Source organism: Primulina tabacum, chromosome 6 (assembly GCF_025594145.1).
Source record: "Primulina tabacum isolate GXHZ01 chromosome 6, ASM2559414v2, whole genome shotgun sequence".
Classification (NCBI taxonomy): Eukaryota; Viridiplantae; Streptophyta; class Magnoliopsida; order Lamiales; family Gesneriaceae; genus Primulina; species Primulina tabacum.
Window position 1 is genome coordinate 37,773,553 of NC_134555.1, and position 26,144 is coordinate 37,799,696.

At 34.4% G+C, this 26,144-nt stretch overlaps 1 protein-coding gene across 1 annotated transcript; it reads left to right on the forward strand.

Annotated features, from left to right (window-relative positions):
* Positions 1-16,671: 16,671 nt before the first annotated feature.
* Positions 16,672-18,903, forward strand: LOC142548184 (uncharacterized). The gene is made up of 3 exons (XM_075656507.1): positions 16,672-16,893; positions 17,215-18,001; positions 18,093-18,903. Exons 2-3 carry the CDS (start codon positions 17,241-17,243, stop codon positions 18,301-18,303), a joined length of 972 nt encoding a protein of 323 aa, XP_075512622.1. The 5' UTR covers positions 16,672-16,893; positions 17,215-17,240; the 3' UTR covers positions 18,304-18,903.
* Positions 18,904-26,144: the final 7,241 nt, after the last annotated feature.

The window sequence follows — 26,144 nt, forward strand, 5'->3', positions numbered from 1 at the left end:
TTAATTCGTGTGTTAAAATATATTATTTTATAAAATAAATTTTTGGTCTGATAAATATATGTCCAACAAATTGAGAATTCTTATAATTTTGATTTGGTTTATTATTTTTTGTTATGAGGTCTAAAAATATAAACTTCAAGTTTTATAGATGTTCGATAAACAAGATGGTAAATTTTATTATATTTTTTGAACCTGTAAATTTTATTATATTTAGTTGCAGGATTCATATATTTATTCATTATTCAGTGCGTTAAATGTGTTTATATATACTAGAAGATATGCATGTGTGGAACACACAAAGATCATGTGAGAAGAAAAATTATTTATCACTTACCTCTCATTATCTTTTATTTTTCAACCATTAATTCAATCTACGATACCTCGTTAAAGTTCAGATTTTATTTTTTACTTGAGTTCTTGAATACTAATATAATTAAATTGTTTTAAGTTTGATATACGTATCTATCTACTTATATGAAAGCGGCAATAAATTATATTTGGCCAGTTTCTGTACGGTAGCCGGTTAAAAACCCCAACACGCGTCCAGCGTTTCTTTCTCCAAAATCAATAGTTTGTGCTGTCATTACGAGGTCAATTGATTATGCCCACCTCCTCCTCCTTTCTCACCGGTATCTTTTTGCTTTCCTTTTTCTTTGGTGGTTGCATTTGTTGTTCGGTTTTTTTCAATTCTCCATCTCCTTGTGCTCATTCCTCCTTGAAGTTTTCATTTGCCGTTCGATCTCCTCGTCCGAGAGCCATAAAACGTCAACAGGTGCGTGATCCCCTTCGTTCTCTTTGGCCTTGATTATTATATGATTTCCGGCTTTGATTATGATGTCCTTCATGTGTTTCTGCGCTGTTGTAGCTATATTAATCGTGTTCGTGTTGGAGAAAACGTCGACAGATGTCCCCTGCGTTCTCTTTGACTTTGAATATGTTGTTCTTCATGTTTTTTTGCCTTCTTTTAGCTATATTGATCCCCTTGGTTCTCTTCGGCTTAGATTATGATGTTCTTCGTGTGTTTTTCCCCTTTTGTAGCTATATTAAGCGTGTTGGAAAGTGTTGCTCAGTAACTCGGAATGACTTATTTTGGTGTCGTTTCCACAGTTTCTTTGTAGAGGTCCCTTGTTTTTTTTTCCCCCTCTCGCGCGGACAACCCTAAAGGCTAAGATAAGAATAAAAAATCCCGAGGACTTTGTATATTTTCTAGCTTGCCCAGGTTGCTCTAAGTCTTGCGGAGCTGCATACAAATATGAGTTCACATGTTTGTATTACAACCATGATTTTCCAAGCCCAAAACCCCTGTAAGTGATAAATATGGAAAATCTACGCTCATTAAAAACATGGTATCTTAACTATGATATACATATAGATTACGGTTCCAAGCAGAACTATTTGACGGTACTGGAAATTTGTCTGCTTATTTTGAGAACAAAGAAGCAAGCCTGTTGTTATGTATGTCATGAGAAGACATGATTGAGACAGAAGAACATGTATGTTTATTTACCAATTATTTTTTGTTAATCAAAAACTTCATATAGTTTTTGAATATTACTTATCTTATCAATCGCAGTAACACCTTTTATTCATGATATATTCAACCAAAAATCGAGAGATTTACAGTTCCTTTTCCAACTAAGAATGTCGTGGAGCAAAACAAGAGGCAAAACTTTTGTTCGAAACACGGTCATAGAATGTACTACCCGCAGCTGATTCGTCATCAACATCGCACAGTTATGAAGACAAAGGATCATCTTTAAAAGTTCTAGGATTGATACAAGGTTATGTGGCTGCAGCTGAATCCCAAGAAAGCAGCTCTTCAATGCAGAAAGAACACTTTGAAACATATCTTAAAGTACAACAACCCATTCCAACAGGCAAAAGAAAATTGGAACGTGAAGAGTTATTACATGAAAGTAAAAAACATGTAAAACAAGACTGAAGGACAAATATAGATACAAAAGTCCAGTATGTGTTTTAGTATTTATGCTTTTTGTAAATGTAGTTGCTATATTTTGTTTGTTATCCATACGCTAATATTTTGTCTGAAGACTAACATATTAATTGTTATTTGAAATTCTAACTACCTTTAAAATATACATATACACATCTTCTCTTACATCTTAGTTTTTTACAACCATGCTTTAATTGCTAGAATAAACTGTGTATTTTCAGTAATTTTAAACATTTTCCTTTACTCTAATATATAGGCTTCTGTGTGGCATTTATACATAGCATTATTAGTCTAAAAACAAAGATAATATAGAATAATATAAAAAAAAACATGTCTCTTTTGTATCTTATGTGTTCGATTTAATATACTTACTATATATTGAATTACAAGGAAAAACTTTTTTCCCTAAGCAATGACAAATCTATATAGACATACATTCTTAAAACTATAAAACTAAATACAACGTATAATAAAAAAAAAACAGCTATAAAATATCCATTAAATAATTTCATGCTATGATAAATTATATCTAAGGCCTTCCTACTTATTTATACGATATCGATTTTTTATTGCCAACTTACAACTAACTACGTACTGTTACATTATTACTCTAAACTAAGCAAAATAAGAAAAATTAGTAATATCCATTCTACTAAAACAATTTGACCGGGGAAAAATGCATACTTATAAATACAAAATATGGACTGAATAATGAACAACGGAGTACATGTTTCAATAATATATAAAAAAACGAGGAGAAAAAACCTAAATGAAGCCTTTTATAGTAACCATCGCGCAATTAAACGCTATAAATCTACAAGTACGTACGACTTAGGTACACAAACCTACATACATACATGAACTAACTTATAAGACATTACATTTTTTAACATTATATGGAAAAAAAATTTTGGGAATTTCATTTTCCAGTACCCACTGCGCCATGACGTGACACAAGCGTGCACCTGCGCACATTGTGGGCAACAAAATGGCAGAAGCTTGCGTGCGCCTGCAGGATAAAAGTTCGCAAGCGCGCACATTTTCTCCAAAAAAAAAAAACAGAGGCATGCGCGCTATTACGCGTTATACTCGTGCAGCAACGCTTCATGAAATGCCACAAAAAACAGAAGTAAGCACACGACTGTGCATTATATCCACGAACCAGCGCCTCTTTTTTCCAAATACCACACACAGAAACATGCGCGCAACAACACAATCAAAGTGCGCATATACACGCTCACTACCAGCATACTTTTACAGATTCAGCCCCGCACTAGCGTGTTGAAAAAGCGCAGTAGCGCACACCCTCTTCCGGGGAAAAACACACAAAAATACGTTTTCCCCCTCATTCCCACAATAATTTTCCAACTTCCATCTGTTCTTCTCTTCGCCCCTTAAGCAGCCGCCATTAAAGGACCATCTTTCCACTAACCCTACAGCTGCGCAAGATCGCCCCAAGGAACCCAACCGTCACCCACTCAACACTTGCTTCAAAATTCCCGTACGCAACAACGCTTACCGAAATTTCAGATTTGTTCGGCTCCTCCCTCCAGTAACATTTTCTAAGGTAAACCCATTCTCTTTAAAATTTTATATACAAGTTTTACAAGTTTATGCTATATAATGTCTTATAAATTTTTGGATCTGAGTATTGTTGTTCCTTGAAATTGTTTACTAAGAATTATGCCTCCAAAAGAGAAATCTAAGGGGAATGCTTTATCCTCATCTCATGTGTATGATAAACACAAATTCTGGAATACGGAGGCTCAAAGAATTTACGAAACCACACTAACTCGGCCAATTATTAAAGAAAGAGGAATAGACATGTCCAGCCCTGACTATCGTTGAGTGGAAGAGATTGTAAAACGAGGATGGGTAGAATTGGCCAAATCACCAGCAGACGCTGTAATTTCGGTCGTTCGTGAGTTTTACACAAACTTACGCGTGAAGCACGAAGATCATCAAGTTTTGGTTCGAGGCAAAATGGTAGCATTTGACTCAACTACCATAAACATGGTTTATAATCTACCAATCCTCGACACTGATGAATATACTGAATACATAGATGGAAATATAAATTATACTATGATGATCAAGGAGTTGCGTGTAGATGGAGCAGAATGGCGAACAAATGAGGGAATCCCAGTCTCATTAAAAAAATCTGAAATGCTTCGTGACCCAAATAGTTGGGCCTCATTCATTTTTGCGAAAATACTACCTTCAACACACCAAACGGAAATTACAAGAGACAAAGTCGCTTTGGTACATGCTATTACAACAGGGAAATCAGTAGACCTAGGCAAAATCATCCATGGTTCAATAACGCGTACAGCTACAAGTCTCATCACTACTAGTCTCCCTTGGCCGCATATTGTCACGGAACTATGCCATCATGCAGGTGTAACGTGGGGTCCAGATGAGCAAGTTTTAAAAACTAAAGCACCCATCATTGTATATCGTGTTAGACTATCGTATGGGCCAGCAGAAACCATAAGGCGCCAAGAAAAATCAGCATACAATGAACGTGCCAAAGACCGTCGAGAACCACAACTACCGACATTGAGCAGAGTAACTCTAGGAGATCGAATAGCGAAAATGGAACAAGACATTAAAGCACAACATGAAGAACTAGCACATCACAGACAATCAACAACCACATTCATGACTTATATGATTAACTTTACATCGGTCCTTGCACAACGCTTTCCACCAAATACTCCAGCAGATGCACCCTTCCCTCCACCACCACCCTGGCCATCCCAGAATCCACTGTAGTACACCTCACCACACCAGTCCATAGATGAAGATATCCATGATGCCGACAATGATGACTTAAATAACTACTGCTAATGCTCAATGTATGAGGTATGTACTGTCATTTCCTTTTCTTTCATGCATCTTAGATAATTAGCATTTCAGATTTAGCACAATATGTTAGGTAAAAAAAATATAGAGAAAATATTTAGGATTTACTATCAAATATCAAATAAATAGTTAGTTATATAACTCTAAATCTGTTACTAATTTTTCAAATCCACATTTATGTATACAACTGCTTAAAACATCAAAATGACTAACTCATTCTATCATATTAACCAATACACCTCATTAAAAAAAAATGTTACAGAATATTTATTAGTAGACCAATCACATATATTATAACTTAGCATCAACATTCTTACATTCAATAACTTCTTAATTACAATTTCATCACAACTTAAATACACATTATTATTTTCTAATTTTTAACACTAAAACTCACTCTATTAATACTTAAAATAAAAAACTAATGTCTAGCTTTTTCTAAAACACAACACGTGGTGCAAATATAATCAATAATATAATGACTAAGACTTATATTACAAAACAATCAATTATGCCCTTACACCTGTCAACAATTTAAAACATCTAAGTTACTTGTATTGAGGTGGCCAAAAACAATCATATCATGTGTCATAACCCATCTATGACTCACTTTTCTCCATATGATATATATGAATTTATCTGTAGTCTACTATTTTACAATCACTTACCTTAACATTTGAATACTTTTCTTTCTGTATCAAAAGATACTGCTTCTAAACCAACTCCAATGGAAAACAACCCGTGCTGTGATTGTATCGATTGCACTCAATGTTACTACAATTCTCTATTTCAAAAAGAAGTTGAAGAACTAATAAAAAGATTTTACTCAAACCTGGTATGGGTCATCATCTTACGAAGAGCACTTAACATGAAATCAAAGCTTTCTCTTCTACAGATTCTTCAGCTATAAAAGTTGCCTTTATTTATTTTTACACTTACTAACCTTTTCCATGTTGTAATTCATAAATAACTTTATACCATGTTATTCCCATACCATTTTGTTTTACCTAATATATCTATTCTCAATCATTTCAAGATGTATATCTAACTAACCATATTACTAATGACCTAGCTAATTTCTAATGTATTTAGCGGATTTCTAAGTTTAGTCAATAAATCATATATATAACATTCGCATTACGGATGTGCTCAGTAAAAACCAATATATGATATAGCTTACACAACTGTATTATTGCTTACATTTACCTACGAACTATAGTTTGCCTTTGTTTTTAGAAAAAAGAAATTTAATAAAATATAAATATTTTCACCAATTGTTTAGTTTTAATAAGATAAAATGATATGATTAGATTTTCTACCTATTTTTATTTATAATAAGTTAAATTCCTACATTTCAATATCAGTTAATATACTAAAATTTAACTCACCTTATTATGGGCTTTGTTTTTTCAGGTACAACTCCACAGACAGAAACGAGAAATGAAGTGATCTTGTTATAGTAGGAACATAAATAAGTTTTTTGTGCTTTCTAAGTATGTGCTGTCTAAAAACATTAGATAGAAAATATATAATTTATCAGCCTACTATTATAGTTAGACTTTATTATTATTTTGATAACAAAACTCAGCCAACCTATAGCTTGTTTATTAACTTTATCAAAAATGCCAGTATTCACAAAACTAAGAATGTGCTAATTTTGATTTATAAATACATTAAAAAAACTTTACATTTCTACAAACTTTGTCCCACATATCATTATCTGAACAACTTAAAAACTTTTGCTTCTGAAAAATATAAACGTCAAATTCAATTTTTAAAAAACGAATATATATGTAAAATTTACTTATTGCTAACCCCCTAAATTTTTTTTTAAGATTAAAAAATGTTATAGTCACATATATATATAATATTCATTCCTTAATTTGTGTTAATATGCTGAATCATATCTATCATGTTTAAAAACCTACAACCTAACTGAACCCAGGCGTATTAATAGATCTTCTTTCTAATATTTATATTTTTAAACATATTTTATACCTTATTTTCTAGAAACAACATTATTCAAACAATATAATTCATTAATTCCTCTAAAAAAAGAACATTTAAATACAAAATAAAATAGCATATATGTATAAACCATGCCCATTACTAAAATTTAAAAAATAGCAACTACTTCAAACGTATATGAAATATATATTTTTTCCCCTTACCCAATACCTAAACAAAAAATATCACATATGCTTTAATCATGCCTTCACAATAAAACAATTGATGGACTGTCTAAGATAAATAAAGTAAAATACATTATTTCTTAGCCAAAACAATTTCTAGCTTTTGATTCCTAACACATAAAATTACCAAAAAATAGAAAAAATTTAATCGTTTTTATTCACCTTTTCCCTTAAAAAAAAAACCAAAACAAAAAAAAATTGATATTAACCCGCATATTTAGCTGCTAATTCTGTGTTCATTCATATTATTTAGTTACGTTTAAACTGGTTAGTTTCGTTATTTTTTCAACAAGCTTAAATAAAACCTTTGCACATTATAACATGCATACACAACTTTTACCAAATTAAAGAATACGATTTTAAACATTTTCAAATATATATATTCCTACATCTAATATATCGGTTTACACTTACATATAATTCGTATACATAAGCTAATTGCCTATGATTTTTGGTATCTATAATATTAAATTCTGTGGTCCCCAGATTTAGCATCTTTAAGTTTTCTCACAAAAATAAATTAAACTTGATAATTGCTTTAAAAACTCACACTATATATTGTCTCCTATATTATTTTACCCAAAAAATACGACTACTTTAGTTTATTTTATATCTACATAATTGTAATGCATTAAAATAAGAACTCATACAATTAAATATATACAAATATAAACATATATTTATAGTCTTTAAAATACGAACAAAATTTATCGTTTATTGCATGAAAACTTGGGTAAACACCTCAAAAATTTGAGGTGCCTACAACTAGGAAGTATATAGTGTTGCGATAATCTGTATAAATATAAAAATATTTATTAATGTGATCCCTCGTCATAACCATATTCTTATTATCACTGTGTCACCTCACTTATAATAATACACTATGTAAAATAATAAGGTTAGACAATGAGTATTCAAATTAATAAAACAAAAAACAAATATATCAATTTTATTTACAACAATCATAATTTCTGAATTTTTTATGTATATTTTGAAGTTATATAATTCTATACATAAATCATGTCCTTGAAAAAGTAGCTACAAGTTCTATAAGTATTCATCAATGAAAATTTGACAGACCTTGAAATATAAATACAATTGTAATATTGTGATACCCTTGTCCCACATCTTAAAAATGAAAGATTTAAAATGAGTTTATAATGTCTTACAATGGATTTCTATAGCAACTTGGGTTAATCATTTTCGTAAAGCGAGGACGAATACGAAGTAGTTGCTATAGGGGCCCATTGTGCAGTCACGCAGGCGCGGGCCTGGGCTCGGGGCGTGACAGAATGGTATCAGAGCCGGTCACCGGCATGGAACACCGAGAAATAAGTGCTATGAGTGGCAAAGTGCTACGTGCATGGGAGTCACCTCTTGAACCTGCGGGGCAAAGTGCTACATGACAGAAGCCACCTCTTGAACATGTCAGAGCCACCTCTAGATTCTCGGCTCTGGTGGATCGAGGGGTCAGGCCACGACGAGGACGTCACGTTCTGAAGTAGAGGTGATTGTGATACCCTTGTCCCACATCTTAAAAATGAAATATTTAAAATGAGTTTATAATGGCTTACAATGGATTTTTATAGCAACTTGGGTTAATAATTTTCGTAAAGCGAGGACGAATACGAAGTAGTTGTTATAGGGGCCCATTGTGCAGTCACGCAGGCGCGAGCCTGGGCTCGGGGTGTGACAAATATTTTTAAAAACTTTTATTTTCCGAGAAAAAAATATTTAATAAATATAAGAAAATTTTAAAAATCTTATAAATCATTTTAACTAATTTAGATGTAAAGTAATTTGTTTTACAATTCAAAGCCATATATTTATAGTAGTATAGATATAGATATATATAGTTATGATACGTCGTTCATCCATCATCCTCATCTTTGTGTTTACCTATGAGATGACACGCATATATTTGATGTATAATTTGGATATGCTTCATCATCTTCAATAGATGAGTATCACTTTATTGATGAGTGAGCATATAACAAATTCGTAAATATCCCTTCCAAAAAAATCCCGAGACATGCGTGTTGTTACGCATTATACCCGTGCAGCAGCACATCCCAAAAAACCACAAAATACAGAGATAGGCACGCCACTGCGCACTATATCCACGGACTAGCGCCTCTTTTTTACATGTCACACACAGAACTATAAGCGCACCAGTACATTCAAGGTGCGCATATGCACGCTCACTACCCCCATAATATTACAGATTTAGCCTCGCATTAACACATTAAAAAAGCGCAACAGCACACATCCTCTTCTGAAAAAAAACACAAAAAAGCATTTTCCCTCTCATTCTAACAAAAAATTCCCCTTTTTCATATACCCTTCTCTTCTCCCCTTCAACAGCCGCCATTAAAATTCCATCTTTCTGCTAACCCTACAGCTGAGCAAGACCCAGACCCGTTCAACGAGCCCAAACGCCAACCGCTCAACACATCCTTCAAGATTCCCGAACGCAACACCGCCTACCGGAACTTCAGCTTTGTTGTCCGCCTCCTTCCAATAACATTTTCTAAGGTAAACCCATCTTCTTTGAAATTTTATATACAAGATTTACATGTTTATGCAATATAATGTCTTACAAATTTTTGGGTCTGATTGTTGCTATTCCTTGAAATTATTTACTAAGAATTATGCCTCCAAAAAAAATCCAAGAGAAATGCTTCGTCCTCATCTCATTGCTATGATAAACACATATTTTGGAATGCGGAAGCTCAAAGGATTTATGAAAGCACATTAACCCGACCACTTATTAAAGAAAGAGGAATAGACATGTCCAGCCCTGATTATTGTTTAGTGGAAGAGATTGTAAAATGAGGATGGGTAGAACTGGCCAAAGCACCAGTAGACGCTGTAATTTCGATCGTTCATGAGTTTTACGCAAACTTACATGTGAAGCATGAAGGCCATAAAGTTTTGGTCTGAGGCAAAATGGTAGCATTTGACTCAACTACCATAAACATGGTTTACAATCTACCAATTCTCGATGATGATGAATATACTCAATACATAGCTGGAAATCTAGATTATACTATGATGATCAAAGACTTATGTGTACATGGAGCAGAATGGAGAACAAATCAGGGAATCCCAGTCACATTAAAAAAATCTGAGATGCTTAGTGACCCAAATAATTGGGCGTCATTCATTCTTGCGAAAATACTACCTTCAACGCATCAAACAGAAATTACAAGAGACAAAGTTGCTTTGGTACATGCTATCACAACAGGTAAATCAGTGGATTTAGGTAAAATCATTCATGGTTCAATAATGCGTACAAGTAAAAGTCTCATCACTACCGGTCTCCCTTGTCTGCATATTGTGACTGAGTTGTGCCATCGTGCTGGTGTAACATGGGGTTCAGATGAGCAAATTTTAAAAGCAAAAGCACCAATCATTGTATATCGTGATAGGCTGTTCCATGGACTAGCATAAAACATAAGACGCCAAGAAAAAGCAGCATACAATCAACGTGCCAAAGATCGCCGAGGACCACGACTACCGGCATTGAGCTGAGTAAGTCTAGGAGACCGAATAACAAAAATAGAACAAGACATCAGAGCAAAACGTAAGGAACTAGCAGAGCACATGCAATCAACAATCACATTCATGACTTATATGGTTAACTTTACATCAGCCCTTGCACAACGCGTTCCACCAAACACTCCAGCAGATACACCCTTTCCTCCACCACCACTCTGGCCACCCCAGAATCCACTGCAGTACACCTCACCACGTCAATCTATAGATGATGATATCCATGATGCCGACAATGATGACTTAAATAACAGCTGCTAGCGCTCAATATATCAGGTATATACCGTCACTTCCTTTTGTTTCATGCAATGTACATATTTAACCTTTCAAACTTAGCAAAATATTAATAAAGTCTAAACATCATAGCAGCATGTTAATTTACATACATTATATGTAATGTATTTAGGTAGCACATACTTAGAAAACAACAAAAGCTTAGTTATGTTTCTATTATTGCAAGATCACTTCAATCCTCGTTTCTGTATGTGGGGTTGTACTTGAAGAAAACAAATCCAGTAGTAAGGTGATCTAGATTCTAATTTATTAACTGGTGCTCAATTGTAGAAATTTAACTTATTATAAATAAAAAGGCTTGAAAATTTATTCATATTATTTTAGCTTATTAGAAATAAACAGCTGGTGAAAATGTGGTGATTTTATTAAAAAAATTTCTTCTACTAATGAAGAGAAACTATTATTCGTAGGCAATCATAAGTAACAATACATTTGCAAAAGCTATATCATATATTGATATTTACTCAGCATATCTGTGATTCAAAGGTTATATATATCATTTATTGACTAAAATTAGAAACAAACTAAATACATTAGCCATTAGCTAGGTCATTAATAACATGTTAAATCAGATTTAGCCTGAAATATTTAAAAATAGATATATTAAGTAGAAACAAATGGTATACCAAAAACATTAGAAAAGTTATTTATGTATCGCAACAGGAAAAATGTGGTCTAGTGTGAAAAATAAAATAAAGACAACTTCTACACATGTAGGTTCTGTATAATAAGTTTTATTATTATTAACATGTTGATATAAATGTTTTTGAATCAAACGATTTCTAGACTATAAGATAGTTGTTCTAGTATATGTTTAATATACAGATAATATAGATATTGGATTTGTCGGATAATGTTGATATCTAGCTCTGTTTCAATATCAGCTGCATAATCTAATAGAAGAGAAAGCTTTGATTTCATGTTAAGTGCTCTTCGTAAGATGATGGCCCATACCTGATTTGAGTAAAATCTTTTTATTAGTTCTTCGACTTCTTTTTGAAATAGAGAGTTTTAGTAACATTGGGTGCAGTCGATACAATCACAGTACTGATTGTTTTCCATTGGATTTGTTTCAGAAACAGTATGTTAGGTATTGAAAGAAAAGTATTCAAATGTTAAAGCAAATAATTGTAAAGTAGTAGAGGATAGATAAGCTTATATATATCATATGGAGAAAGGTGAGTCATAGATGATTTATGACACATGGTATGAATGTTTGTAGCCACCTCAACACAAGTAACTTAGATGTTTTAAATTGTTGACAAGTGCAAGGGTATAATTTATTGTTTTATAATATACGTCTTAGTCATTATATTATTGATTATATTTGTACCGCGTGTTGTGTTTTAGAAGAGCTAGACATTAATTTCTTATTTTAAGTGTTAATAGAGTAAACTTTAGTGCTAAAAAAACAGAAAATAATAATGTATACTTAAGTTGTGATGCAATTGTAATTAAGAAGGTATTGAATGTATCAGTCATTCTGATCTTGTAAGTAGTTGTATACATGAAAGGAGACTTGGGAAATTAGTAACAGATTTAGAGTCATTTAATAAAAAATTTGTTTGACATTTGATAGTATTCCTTAAGTATTTTTCCTAGATTTTTTTTAACCAACATATTTTGCTAAGTTTGAAATGTTAAATATGTAAATTGCATGAAACAAAAGGAAGTGACGATATATACTTGATATATTGAGCTCTAGCAGCTGTTATTTAAGTCATCATTGTTGGCATAATGGATATCATCATCTATAGATTGACGTGGTGAGGTGTACTGCAGTGGATGCTGAGGTGGCCAGAGTGGTGGTGGAGGAAAGGGTGTATCTGCTGGAGTGTTTGGTGGAATGCGCTGTGCAAGGGCTGATGTAAAGTTAACCATATAAGTCATGAATGTGATTGTTGATTGCATGTGCTCTGCTAGTTCCTCACATTTTGCTATGATGTCTTGTTCTATTTTTGTTATTCGGTCTCCTAGACTTACTCAGCTCAATGCCGGTAGTCGTGGTCCTCGGCGATCTTTGGCACGTTGATTGTATGTTGCTTTTTCTTGGCGTCTTATGTTTTATGCTAGTCCATGGAACAGCCTATCACGATATACAATGATTGGTGCTTTTGCTTTTAAAATTTGCTCATCTGAACCCCATGTTACACCAGCACGATGGCACAACTCAGTCACAATATGCAGACAAGGGAGACCGGTAGTGATGAGACTTTTACTTGTACGCATTATTGAACCATGAATAATTTTACCTAAATCCACTGATTTACCTGTTGTGATAGCATGTACCAAAGCAACTTTGTCTCTTGTAATTTCTGTTTGATGCGTTGAAGGTAGTATTTTCGCAAGAATGAATGACGCCCAACTATTTGGGTCACTAAGCATCTCAGATTTTTTTAATGTGACTGGGATTTCCTGATTTGTTCTCCATTCTGCTCCATGTACACATAAGTCTTTGATCATCACAGTATAATCTAGATTTCCAGCTATGTATTGAGTATATTCATCATCATCGAGAATTGGTAGATTGTAAACCATGTTTATGGTAGTTGAGTCAAATGCTACCATTTTGCCTCGGACCAAAACTTTATGGCCTTCATGCTTCACATGTAAGTTTGCGTAAAACTCATGAACGATCGAAATTACAGCGTCTACTGGTGATTTGGCCAGTTCTACCCATCCTCGTTTTACAATCTCTTCCACTAAACAATAATCAGGGCTGGACATGTCTATTCCTCTTTCTTTAATAAGTGGTCGGGTTAATGTGCTTTCATAAATCCTTTGAGCTTCCGCATTCTAAAATTTGTGTTTATCATAGCAATGAGATGAGGACGAAGCATTTCTCTTGGATTTTTTTTTGGAGGCATAATTCTTAGTAAATAATTTCAAGGAATAGCAACAATCAGACCCAAAAATTTGTAAGACATTATATTGCATAAACATGTAAATCTTGTATATAAAATTTCAAAGAAGATGGGTTTACCTTAGAAAATGTTACTGGAAGGAGGCGGGCAACAAAGCTGATGTTCCGGTAGGCGGTGCTGCATTCGGGAATCTTGAAGGATGTGTTGAGCGGTTGGCGTTTGGGCTCGTTGAACGGGTCTTGCTCAGCTATAGGGTTAGCGGAAAGATGGAATTTTAATGGCGGCTGCTAAAGGGGAGAAGAGAAGGGTATATGAAAAAGGGGAATTTTTTGTTAGAATGAGAGGGAAAACGCTTTTTTGTTTGTTTTTTTCAGAAGAGGATGTGTGCTATTGCGCTTTTTTAATGCATTAATGCGAGGCTAATTTTTTAATATTATGGGGTAGTGAGCGTGCATATGCGCACCTTGAATGTGCTGGTGCGCTTATAGTTCTGTGTGTGACATGTAAAAAAGAGGCGCTAGTCCGTGGATATAGTGCGCAGTGGCATGCCTATCTCTGTATTTTGTGGTTTTTTGGGATGTGCTGCTGCACGGGTGTAACGCGTAACAACACGCATGTCTCGGGGTTTTTTTTGGAAGGGATGTGCACGTTTGCAAGCGTTTATCCTCCAAGCGCGCACAACTTGCTGAAATTTTTTTATTTGTAGAGTGCGCAGGTGCACTCTTCTACCGCGTTATGACGCAGTGGCTACTGGAAGAGTGAAGGATTAGGAATTGTGCATATGCGGACTTTGAGTGTGCTGATGCGTGCATGTTTCTGTGTCTTACACCAAAGAAAAACGCGCTGGTACGTGGGTATGTGGTGCAGTGGCGGGTGTGTCTCTGTAATTTGTGGATTTTCGGGTGCGCTCATGTCTCTGGTTTTTCTTTCAAGGAGATGCGCGCGTTTACAAGAATTTATCCCGCAGTAGCTCGCGATTTTCTAGCAGTTTTCCTTCTGCTATGCGCGGGTGCGCTCCTGTGCTGCGCAATGGCGCTGTACCTACTGGGAAATAAGCGTGATAAAAAATAATTCATTTAATATTAGCAAATAAAAGGTTTTATAGATTAGTTCATGTGCATACACAGATTTGTGTACCTAGGATGCGTACACTTGTGAATTTAAATCGTTTAGTTGTGCGATAGTTGTTGTAAAAGTTTTGTGCTTTGGATAAATTTTTTTGCCTTTTCTCTAAATAGTAATGACATATATATTCCATTGTCCAATATTTAATCAATAATTTGCAGTTATAAATATGACTTCTCTCTTCGATTAAATTGTCTTAGTAGAATGGATATTACTAATGTTTTTTATTATTCTTATTTTAGAGAAATAATATAACAATATTTAGTTGTAAGTTGAGGATAAAATAATGACATTATGTAAATAAGATAGGAAAGCATTAGATATGATAGTATTATAGCATAATATATATTTATTTAGGAGATATTTTATAGTTACTTGTTTTAATAATTCGTATATTTGTTTTTATAGTTTTAAGAATGGCTTTCTATATAGATTTTTTAAACCTTGGGGAAAAAAAGTTTTTCGTTCTATTTAATATTTAATATTTAGTAAGTAACCCAAAATAAAGAAATAAAATACAAAAAACACTGTTGTTTTTTTAAAAGTTTACAGTATCCACATTCTCAGAACAACAATGTGTTGTATAGATGCAATACAGAAGCAAGAAATAGTTTAAATTATACGGCATATTTTAGCAAAGGAAAAACGTTCATAAAAATCTAAGATGCAAGAGAAGATGTATATATGCATGTCTTAAAGACTAAATGGAATTTTAAATGCCTGTTATGATGTTAGTCTTGAGACAAAATGTTAGCATATGGTTAACAAGTACAGTAGAATATAACAGCCACAAGTAGAAAAAGTATAGGTCTCAAAATACATCTTGGACTTTTGTATCAACTTCTGTTATTCGATCTTGTTTTACATGTTTTTTATTTTCATACAAAACCTCTTTGCATTCTAATTTTCTTTTTTTTACCTGCAATCCGCACATGACAACGAAGACCACTTCTAATCTTGCATAGCATAAACAACGACAAAGAACGAAAAATAACATAACAACGAAAAATAGAGTCAAGCACACGAAACATAGCAGCTCAAAATAAAAAAACAGACATTGAAAAATAGAAAGACACGTATTTGCAGTAAATGAACAATAAAAGAAATGATAAAATATTAATAACATCAATAAAAATATAGTTTTCATTGCACTTCTGTTTAATGCTACAATAATAATCGAAAACTCACCTATGAAATCATGAAAAATGTCAGAAGTTTTGGAGCATGCATAATATTTTAAATACTCATACTACTCAAATATAAAAATGATCATTTTTTTGTGTCAAATATAGATGAAAATTTGAAAATTCGCGAATTTTGAAACCAAAAACTAAATTTTTTTTTTGGAATTAAATATTTAATAGGGGTTTTTTTTCCTAGCTTCTAAGTACAATTTTCAAACATTTTATTAGGTTGAAGTACTTAAAATAATCTCTCGCAAACACTGCCTTAAAATAGAAAAAGACAACCATTGTGTATATGCATATACAATAAATCAAACTTAACACTAATAATCATCTGAAAAATAAACATAATAAAAATCAAGCAAACAAAATAAATTAAACACTTAACACAAATTTAACACACAATAAATCAAACACCAATTTAAGACAATAAATTAAACACAAGGATAATTTGGACAATACACAACTCATAAATAGATCACCATTTTAAAGGTAATATTCAGACAATACACAATTCAATTCCAACCTAAGATTGAATGTCCAAAAAAAATAGACAAAATTAATTGCATTAGAATTTTTTTCTGATGCAGCACCTCTATATATCCTCCTTCAATCCCCATGCACTGACGTGTTCCAGTAAGAAATGCTAAATCAACGTTAAACCATCAATTCTTTTTAGGAAACATTCCCAACTTCTCTCCCCAATTTCTTTGCATGGTTCATTGCATTGTCGTTTTCTTTTCTTCGTCGCGGTGGAAAGGAGTCTGCCGATAATATATGCCCAGGTTTTGTGAAAATTTGGGCCAAATCCAAGCCAGGCTTCTTCCCTGATCTGAACAAAGGGAGTGCAGATATACATGGTATGCATGCCTTTCTTCTTTGTACTCGTTCTTCAATAATCCATTTTCTTAATCGACTTCTGGTATTGGACATGTAAGTCGCGATGCCTATGTATATTATCTAAATCTAAATAAATGAAAAATGAGATGAAATACACAATACGGGATGGAAATATAAACTCTTTTGATTTCTCTGTTATTTCTTGTTGGTTAAACTTTGGTCGGCCGGGGTCAAGAATCATGAGAAGAAGTTAAAATGTTCATTCATTCATTCAACCAATGTTGACATGTTTTTAATTTGTTCCCAATTTTGTTAATGTAACAATGTGTGTTTGATTGCAGGTCTAACTTGATATATTTCAAACCCAATGGGATCATTTTCACATGATCATGAACCGAATACGACAATATCATCCACAGAATCCCAGCAAAAAACTTCTTCTGTTGCTGTTGAAAACCTCGAAAATCGCAAAGATTCGGGTAAAATATTAAGTCCATCTTCCTCTTCTTCTTCATCATCTTCACCCAATTCCCCGTTAGTCGACGACCCTTTTGGAGACGATGATCTATTCACTCCAAGCATTGTCTCTTCACACGTTGATGCTCCCATCTCCGAAAGTTCCAAGGAAACATCGAGTATCCAATCAGCAGTACCACCCAATGCTAATGCTGCATCATCAGTAACAGACGCCCCTCAGACACAAACAATGGAGCATAATCCCAACACTTCTTCATATAGAATCCCATCTCATGTATTCGCAAGAAACAAGTCATCCGCACCCACGGATTGGAGCGTGGCTTCGAATGAATCACTGTTCAGTATCCACATGGGGAATATGAGCTTTACTAACGACCATCTCTTTTGGAGATCCGGGGAGCTTCGCGCAGATCAGACGTCGACGTCTGGTCAGATGTTTAATTACTCGGCGGCGCAGTGTGCGGGTGGCAAGGCGGGTGTTGATACCAGAAGTCGTGAGATAGGAATAGCGGAGGCGATGATGAAAGAGGTGATCAGGGATTGCGAGAACCAGAAGAATGAAGAATCCTTGGCTCAGGCCACTGAGGCCAGATGTGTTTCTCATCGTTCTGAGGGAAGCAGGACAAGTACCAAATCTTTCGCATTTTGGACGTAAGTTTAAATTTCATTTAGCTAGATTGAAGCTTTCGTTTATTGTTACGACTGATTGACAGATCGTATGAATCATTTTGCTATACTTTAGAGCGACAGTAGACCGTGAAAAAGGTGTATCAATCGGTTCAGCTTGTTCCATAAAGAGCACAAGCCAAGAACAATCACGGCCTCATTCGCAACAACTGACTACTACGAAAGAGTCACAGCCTTCGACGACAACAGGAGACGTTGCCACTGCCGGAAACGTCTTGACGCGACCACGCTGGTTTCCCTGCGTGCCATGTTGGTCATTGTGTTAGTGTAGCTTCAAGAAAATGTGGAGGCCAATTTGGTTATGTCCCACCATATAGGGTGCAAGCAAGTCATGCTGTTCGAGAGCGGATCAGTTAAAACTCGACTTGAGTTTGATTTCACTGAGCTCGAGTTGAGTAGCTCGACTAATTATGGAGTCAAATTCGATTTTTAAACGTTTCTACTTAGTTCGACGAGCTACTCGAGTAACTATATATTGCTTTTTTAGATGATATATAGTTTAAGGGTAGTTTTGTCTATATAATTACAACATTCAAAACTTAAAATTATGCTGCAAATATTTTCGAGCACGAGCTCAAGTAACTCAATATTTTCATGAGTCGAACTCCTGTGAAATTGAATACTCGATTGAGCTCGATCCTACAAAATTTAAATCGAGTCAAGCTCGAGTAATAGTGTGATATTTGAGTTTGACTCGGCCCGTGTGCATCTCTACATATAGGACAGTGCACACATGTTATATCTAGTTTCTAATCTGGGTTTGTAGTTTGACACCGATCTTGACATGGGAATGTGTTTAGAATGCGAGAAAATAGGAATTTTATTGGCATTTAGTGTAAATCTCTCATGTAAATCAATCAAAGGATTAGCAATACTTAATTTAATATGTTCTCTTTGTGTGTTTTTTAGCATTTTGTTTATTCCCCAATATTTATTCTGCCTCTCTTTGCTGAGGGTTTACGTTTTGAACGATATTTCAAAGTGTGACACGATAATTTTTTGAAGCATTGTCTAATTTGACTCGTGAAATGATGAAATTATAAAATTCTAATTGTTATAGAACTTGAATAAAACGTGTTGTGAATTAAGTATATGGAGTTTTATCTTTCATACCAAACGTACAAGTAATTCGAATAAAAAGTTATCATAAAATTCTAATTATTATAGAACTCGAATAAACGCGACGTGAAAATCGGTTCGGGCTTCGTATGCTGAGGTTTCGTGGTTGTAAGAAATAATGTTGGGAGAGGAAAAAAGTGTATTTGTTATAATTTTTAGTATACATATAACATTATCGGACAAGACTTTATGTTATAACTATGATTTAGATGAGGTTTGAAAGTAAGTTTAACGATTGCATGGGAGTTTTAGGGAACGATTAAAATATATTTGTAGGATTGATTAAGTGTTTAGAATTAGAGTTGAATAAATACTTAAAACACAACATGAAAGTTTCTCCAATTAATTTAGATGAGTTGACAATTAAACTGACTATTTTTGAGTGTCTATATCAGTTTGCTTACATATATATAAGTGCGGAAGGAAGTTAGAACAAATAACAAAATGAATGGGAATAGGTGAGCTGAAGTGTAAAGATGACCGATATGTTTCTGGATGTTCGGAGAACTGAAGCTCCCACGTCACCTCTTCTTTCTCTAGGAAGTTTCACACCAGAAAACTTTGGATGATACAAATAGTTTGCAAGATCTTGATTCAGTTTGGTCTTAAACACTGTCAAACTAAAATTCCTAGTACCTCAAATTGATCAATATACAGTCTACAAACTGCTATACACGAGTAATACAAAATGATACTAAATTAGCACGAAATGATAATTAAATGTTCAGATAAAATTCTTTTAAAAGTGTGCTGAAGTGATTCAGTTTCGCGGTTAATGAGATCCTACCTATGTAGGCACTACTTTCACTTCATTTCACCGGGTAAGATATTGCCACACGTACAATTTAAAAAAATGGGTCCTATATATGCATGGGCAAATCTTGACCATCCATCATATCATGGGGGCAATGCACACATGGGTAGGATGAAATAAACCCAGTTTCACTCAGATATATCAAGAACTTTGAATATTTAATCTTATCAGGGGATGAGTAATTGATTCCTGAAGTCAACTCCTCATCTATTTGTACTCTCAAAAAAGTGTATGCTGGCTGTTTAGTCAATGTCAATGTTTTTCTGACAATTTGTACACTGTTATGATAAGTATTGACTTGTACATTGTTGTGATCAGTTTGTTCATATTGCTCGATGTTGACATCAGTTAGAGTTTCGTCATAGGTTGATTCTGATGTTTGGTGAACTTAAATCCTTTAGACTTATTTATTTAGTTGAGTAGGTCTATTGTGAGACGGTTTCACGAATCTTTATATGTGAGACGTGTCAACCCTACCGATATTCACAATAAAAAGTAATACTGTAACTTCCCGAATATCGAAAAGTCCACGTGAACCACATGCATGCAAATTATTAAATTCTTTGGTATTTCATTAAATTCTTTTAAAGCATAAAATATGTTTTTATTTTATTAAATTGTGTTTAATTATTTTATGCATTTTATGCATAATTCATGCATGGTAGAATTTATGGCAGATTGTCCAGCCGTCAGCAACAAAACAACTGGACCAGGTAAAGGAGACGGGTCAAGCTCAGGGGCGAATACCAATAAACCACGGGAGAACAAACCGAATGTTAGGGTGTTTGCCATGACGCAGGAGGAGGCAGATGATGCAAGCGATGTTGTGTCAGGTACCATATTTTTCAGCAAGTGCCTGCTTATGTGTTATTTGACTGTGGCGCTACACATTCTTGTATATCTAAGAGATTTGGTAAGAAGTTAGGACGTACGCCCGATAAGCTAACCGAACCTTTCCAACTAGCCACGCCTACTAGTAGAGCCATTGAAACTGACGAAATTTACAGAGATTGAAAAATCAGTATTGGTAATTAGATTTTTAGAGCCGACCTGATACAGTTGATCATGGTCGATTTCGATATCATCTTAGGAATGGATTGGTTAGCAAGAAACAATGCGGTAGTAGATTGTAAGGGAAAGGAATATCCCTACCTATTTGGAGACCAGGCCAACTCCAGTTTCGAGGACGAAACTTCTCATAAGGAGGGAGGGATGTGAGAACCGAAAATCTTGCAATAATGTAATTAAAATTTGGAAGGAAATTTTATTAGCATAAGATTCTTTTTATTGTATTAGAATAAGATGGCCATGTTGAAATCTTTATTGCCAAGCAAATTTCGAATTTTGGGGTAGGAAATATTACAAATTAGTATATCATACAAGATGCAAGGAAACAAGATAAAGAAAATCTCGGATATTCATATAAATCAAGGATTTATATCTCACGAATTAGGAAGAGAAATCATCAGCAATGACAAGGATATTTGGAGTCAATATTAGGAGATTTGACATGAATTTTTGGTATGATTTTAGTGCCAAATTTAGCTCCACCCTCCTCCCCTATAAATAGTGCATCAACCCCACTCATTCAACACACATAATTTCGAAATCCTAGAGCTGAAAAACTCGAAAATTCAGCAACTCTCCCTAGCCAAAATACTGCACAAAAATCGTCCCGAAAATCGTCAAAGAAATCGAGCCGGAGCGCTACCCGGACGAGGAGCGCGAAGTGATCCAAACCAAGCCGTTCACTCCACGTTTTTTTAAGTACATCCAAACACTGTAAGTGGGCTGTTTTAAATTTTGTTTTACGCACATGAAAATTTCGGTTTTGTGGTTTAAAAATACGGTCGAGTACCATCGTTTTGTCTATGCGTTTTTACGAAAGTTATTACGTTTATGTTTGACAATGTGAGGATTCCCTGAAAATGAGTGGAATTCCAACATATGGCCCTTAACAGTGTGATAGGACTGTTTTATGGCCTCGCTCCCTTAGAGGATCAAAACTTAGGGACTGACGTCAGTAAACCGTTAATGGTGAAAAATCGCAGTGTTATTATGTTATGAAATTTACGTTACGTTTATGAAAAGCATGATGTACGTTTATGATATGTTTTGAAAATGTTATTAAATTGGTTATGTTGTGTTCAAAGTCCCCCATTTACTGAGTATTCCCAAAATACTCACCCCCCTTACAACCCTTCCCAGATAAGTCCGAAGAACAGGTTGAGGAAGAGGAGTCCGAACAGTTCTGGGGATGGTGATTCACGAGACCAGTAGTAGTTATGTTCGAATTTATGATTTAATAATTGTAAGACGCTTCCGCATTATTTACTATTTCGTTGGATTTCGTTATTGTAAAGACAATGTTTATTTCGTGGAAATTATGATATATAAACTGGTTCGGTTTATACTGTGCTACGAAAGACTTGTTGTTTCGATTGTGTGATTGTTAAACAACGCCAGTGTCAATCCCGAGTTTCGGGGCGTGACAATTTATTCCATACATTTTATAAGTTCATGCATTAAGGTTTTTAAGTTGCATTTCGCTCTTGAACGAGGATCGGAGACCGAAGAATTTTCAAGAAAATTATTTTTATTACACGATTAAGGTCTATTAATTAAAATAAGATGTTTTAAAGGTATTTTTCAAGAATTGGGATTTATTGGGTATTTTTTATCCGCAGAATTTTATTTTTATCCGGTAAGCAAATTTTATCGAATCGGGGGACTTTTTGAGGGTTCGGCTAATATTTTCAAAAACTTTTCAAGACGAAATATTTTTCGGGAGTGTGTTTGGACTTAGTGAGACTACTTTTAAGCTTGTTGGGCTTAAAATCCTTTTTAAATCTTTAATTAGCAACTTATGGCCTATTATATTTTAATTAACCACATAATAAATCCCCAAAGACCCACTACACCTAACAATACCCTCCCCAATCAGCCGACACCCTCACTCCCATCTCAACATTTTCATAGAAATCCCAGCAACTGAAAGCACGGCCATTTCCATTCAAGGCGTAAGAAAATTCTCCGACTTGAGTCCCGACGCTCGTTCTTCGATTTCCTTGCGAAATATTTTCACCAGGCACGCTTTATATCATTCTTCTGCATCATACACGTTTTATATACTGAGTTTGGTGTTCATGCATGAAAAATTTCGATCCAAGCTTGTCTATAGAAGATCTTTGATTTTCTTGTGTTTATTGCATTCTTTTTGTTTCAAGTCTCACATTTTCTTGAATTGTGCAAGGAGGCTGCCGTTTTGCTGATGCTAAAGGACCGTTCAGAGCAGGTTAGTGGAGTCATGGGGCTGGTGTAAGGTTCGGTAGGTTTGGAGTGAAGGCTGAGATGTGTAGCGGCTTGGGGTTTCTCGTTTTCTTTGTCTAGATCGGTGGGTAGGTGAAGCCTGGTGGTGCAAGGGCGACTCTAGACCTTGAACAGACTCTGGTGGGTCTGAACCATGGTCTGGAAATGCACGAACGCTGCTGGTCTTGTCCTAGACGCCGCAATGGAAGAGTTGGACGAGTTGGGTTCGATTGGTGTCGTGGGGAGTGTAGCGATAGGGTGATCTACGCCTGATGCATGAGGCTGATGGCGTGGGTGCAGTAGGTTCAGGGGAGCCCTATGGTGGTCTAGGAAAGGCTGAGCCGTGCCTGGTTCCATCGGTGTTGGGCTAAGACGCGAGAATAGGGAGGTAGAGTAGTAGGGTAGGCGAAAGGGTAAGAGGCTGATTTCCAGCAGCTTGTAAGGCCTGATTGAATGGTTTAAGCAACGGGTCTGGATGTTTTTAAGGCCTTTTAAGTGTTTATTAGGTGTGGTAAAAAGTTGGGAAAAATACGGTCAAGTTTCGAGTCGATTCGGGTTAAAACCGGGACACCGGTCCAAGTTTTAAAATAATTCGGTTAAGTTATAAAATGAGCTCGAGTTTACGTCTAGGGATGCTTTTAAATATGTTTTGGGATATTTTAAGTAATTTGGTAAGCTTCGGGTCAAAATAATGAGTTTTGGATTTATCCGGGATTTAGTCGCAACACGAAACGTTAATTACAAAATTAATTGAAACGCTAGATTTAAGCTTAATTAAATTATGAAAAATTATATTTAAGCTCAAATAATTATAAGAAGTCTAAGTTTTTAATTTGGGAAGTTTATGCTAATATTTGGTTTAATTCGGGATTAAAGCGCGTTAATATGTTATGTTTAAAGATGATTAATTTAAAATTTATCGATTAAGCCAACTAAAAATATGGAAAAATTTTTGTAGGCTTAAATAATTATTTGGGACATGTTAGAATCAATGGTATTAAGAAAATGTCAAAAACGTGAAATTTTACGTCTAAGGGCAAAATGGTAATTTTTGGGTTTCTAGGGGCGAAATGGTCATTTTGCACCCGGGGTGAGATGTTAGCCCTGTCAGCGCCCTGAGCACAAATTTACTATATTTTAAAGTTTTATGCATCATGAACACGATTTTTAAGATTTTATGAAAATATACGTTGCATGCTTGGTTTAAAGGAAAAATTACGTATATGTATGTTTTTATTAAGTGATCAATATGATGATGTTTTTGAAGGATGAGAGTTGGTTGTGACTGACGATGTATATGTATACGATGATATGATTGGAGATATCGTGAGGGAAAAGGCCCAAGAGGGAGCCCGTTTACGGGAGAAGGCCACAGAGGGAGCCCGACGATCGTATTTCCATTGACATGATATGAGATATGATGAGCTGAGGCCAAGGCTCAGTGGACGGGTAATGCTGTCGCTGATGTCCTCGCCGCCGGGTACCACGGTTTTATAGATGGATCCATCGATAGAGCTAATACGATAGAGCTGATACGATAGAGCTGATACGAAAGTCACAACTAATGAACTGAATTCAATTAAAAAGAAAATGTTTAAGTTTATGATGACATGAGATGACATGATTTAGTACGATATGATTTGATACGACATGTTTATATTCATGTTTTAAAGTTCATGAAAGGTATGTTGGCATTATGATTTTACAATACACGTTTATGTTATGCTTTTAAGTTCATGAAAGATATGTTGAGTATGATATTTTTCACTGCTGTGTGCTATGTATATGTACTTGTTATTCCTGGTATAGGTGTGTTGAGTCTTTAGACTCACTAGGCGTGTGTGATGCAGGTGAGTTAAATGTTGAGGAGACTATAGGTGCCGAACTCTGAGTAGGCAGACCTGGTGCGGTGACACGACCCGAGGACCACATGTTTTCCGCATTACGATTTATGAGATTGAGAGGAAATGAATATTTTAACACGTTGATGATTTTAAGATTTTTATTAGTTTATGTTTTCGTATGATTATAGATGAGTTTGGATATTTTTTTTCTGTCAAATTATTACGATTATTTTAAATGTTATTTCGAAAATGTGAGCTTTTAATAAAAAAATGTTTCCGCATTAAAAAAAAATGTCCAGTAGAATTTTAAAAACAAGGGAGACGTTACAAATACTCTTAGCATAAAAATTAATATTTTTTCATTGATGACCCAAATAAGATATCAGTCTCACAAAATATGATCCGTGAGACCGTCTCACACAAGTTTTTGCGTATTTAGTTTTAGAACAATATCGATTTTATTTATCTGTAACAGGCTAACAGCTATATCAGTTTCTCCTAAGTCAATTTTGCCACAATATTATTTGTTATCCACCTACCGAATTCTCGATCCAACAGTATTTCTTTGTTTTTTAATAAAGTCAATGTATTAAAATAAAATTTTGATTTATATATACTTTTATTATGTATAAATATTTTTAAAATATATTATATTTATATTAATTAATAATTATAATATTTTAATAAAAATACTTATTTTTATAATATAATATTTAAATAAACATGAATTTTTCAAAAAATTTAATAAATAAAATAAACCTTTTAAAATAGAATTTTGTACCTAAATAAATTTAACAATGTTAATTGAACTTAAAAACAATTCAGATTAAGAATAAATTAATTTGTTCGAAGTCCATTTACCAATTTAATAATTTATAAATAATGAAGAAAATAAAACCAAAGAAAGCCCAATTGCGAGTAAATCTAGTCTAAATTAAATTATGGCGCTGAGAAAACATCACCTCGCGCCAAATTCCGAATCCAAAATTTCAGTGAAAAACTTTCGCTCCTAATATTCAAT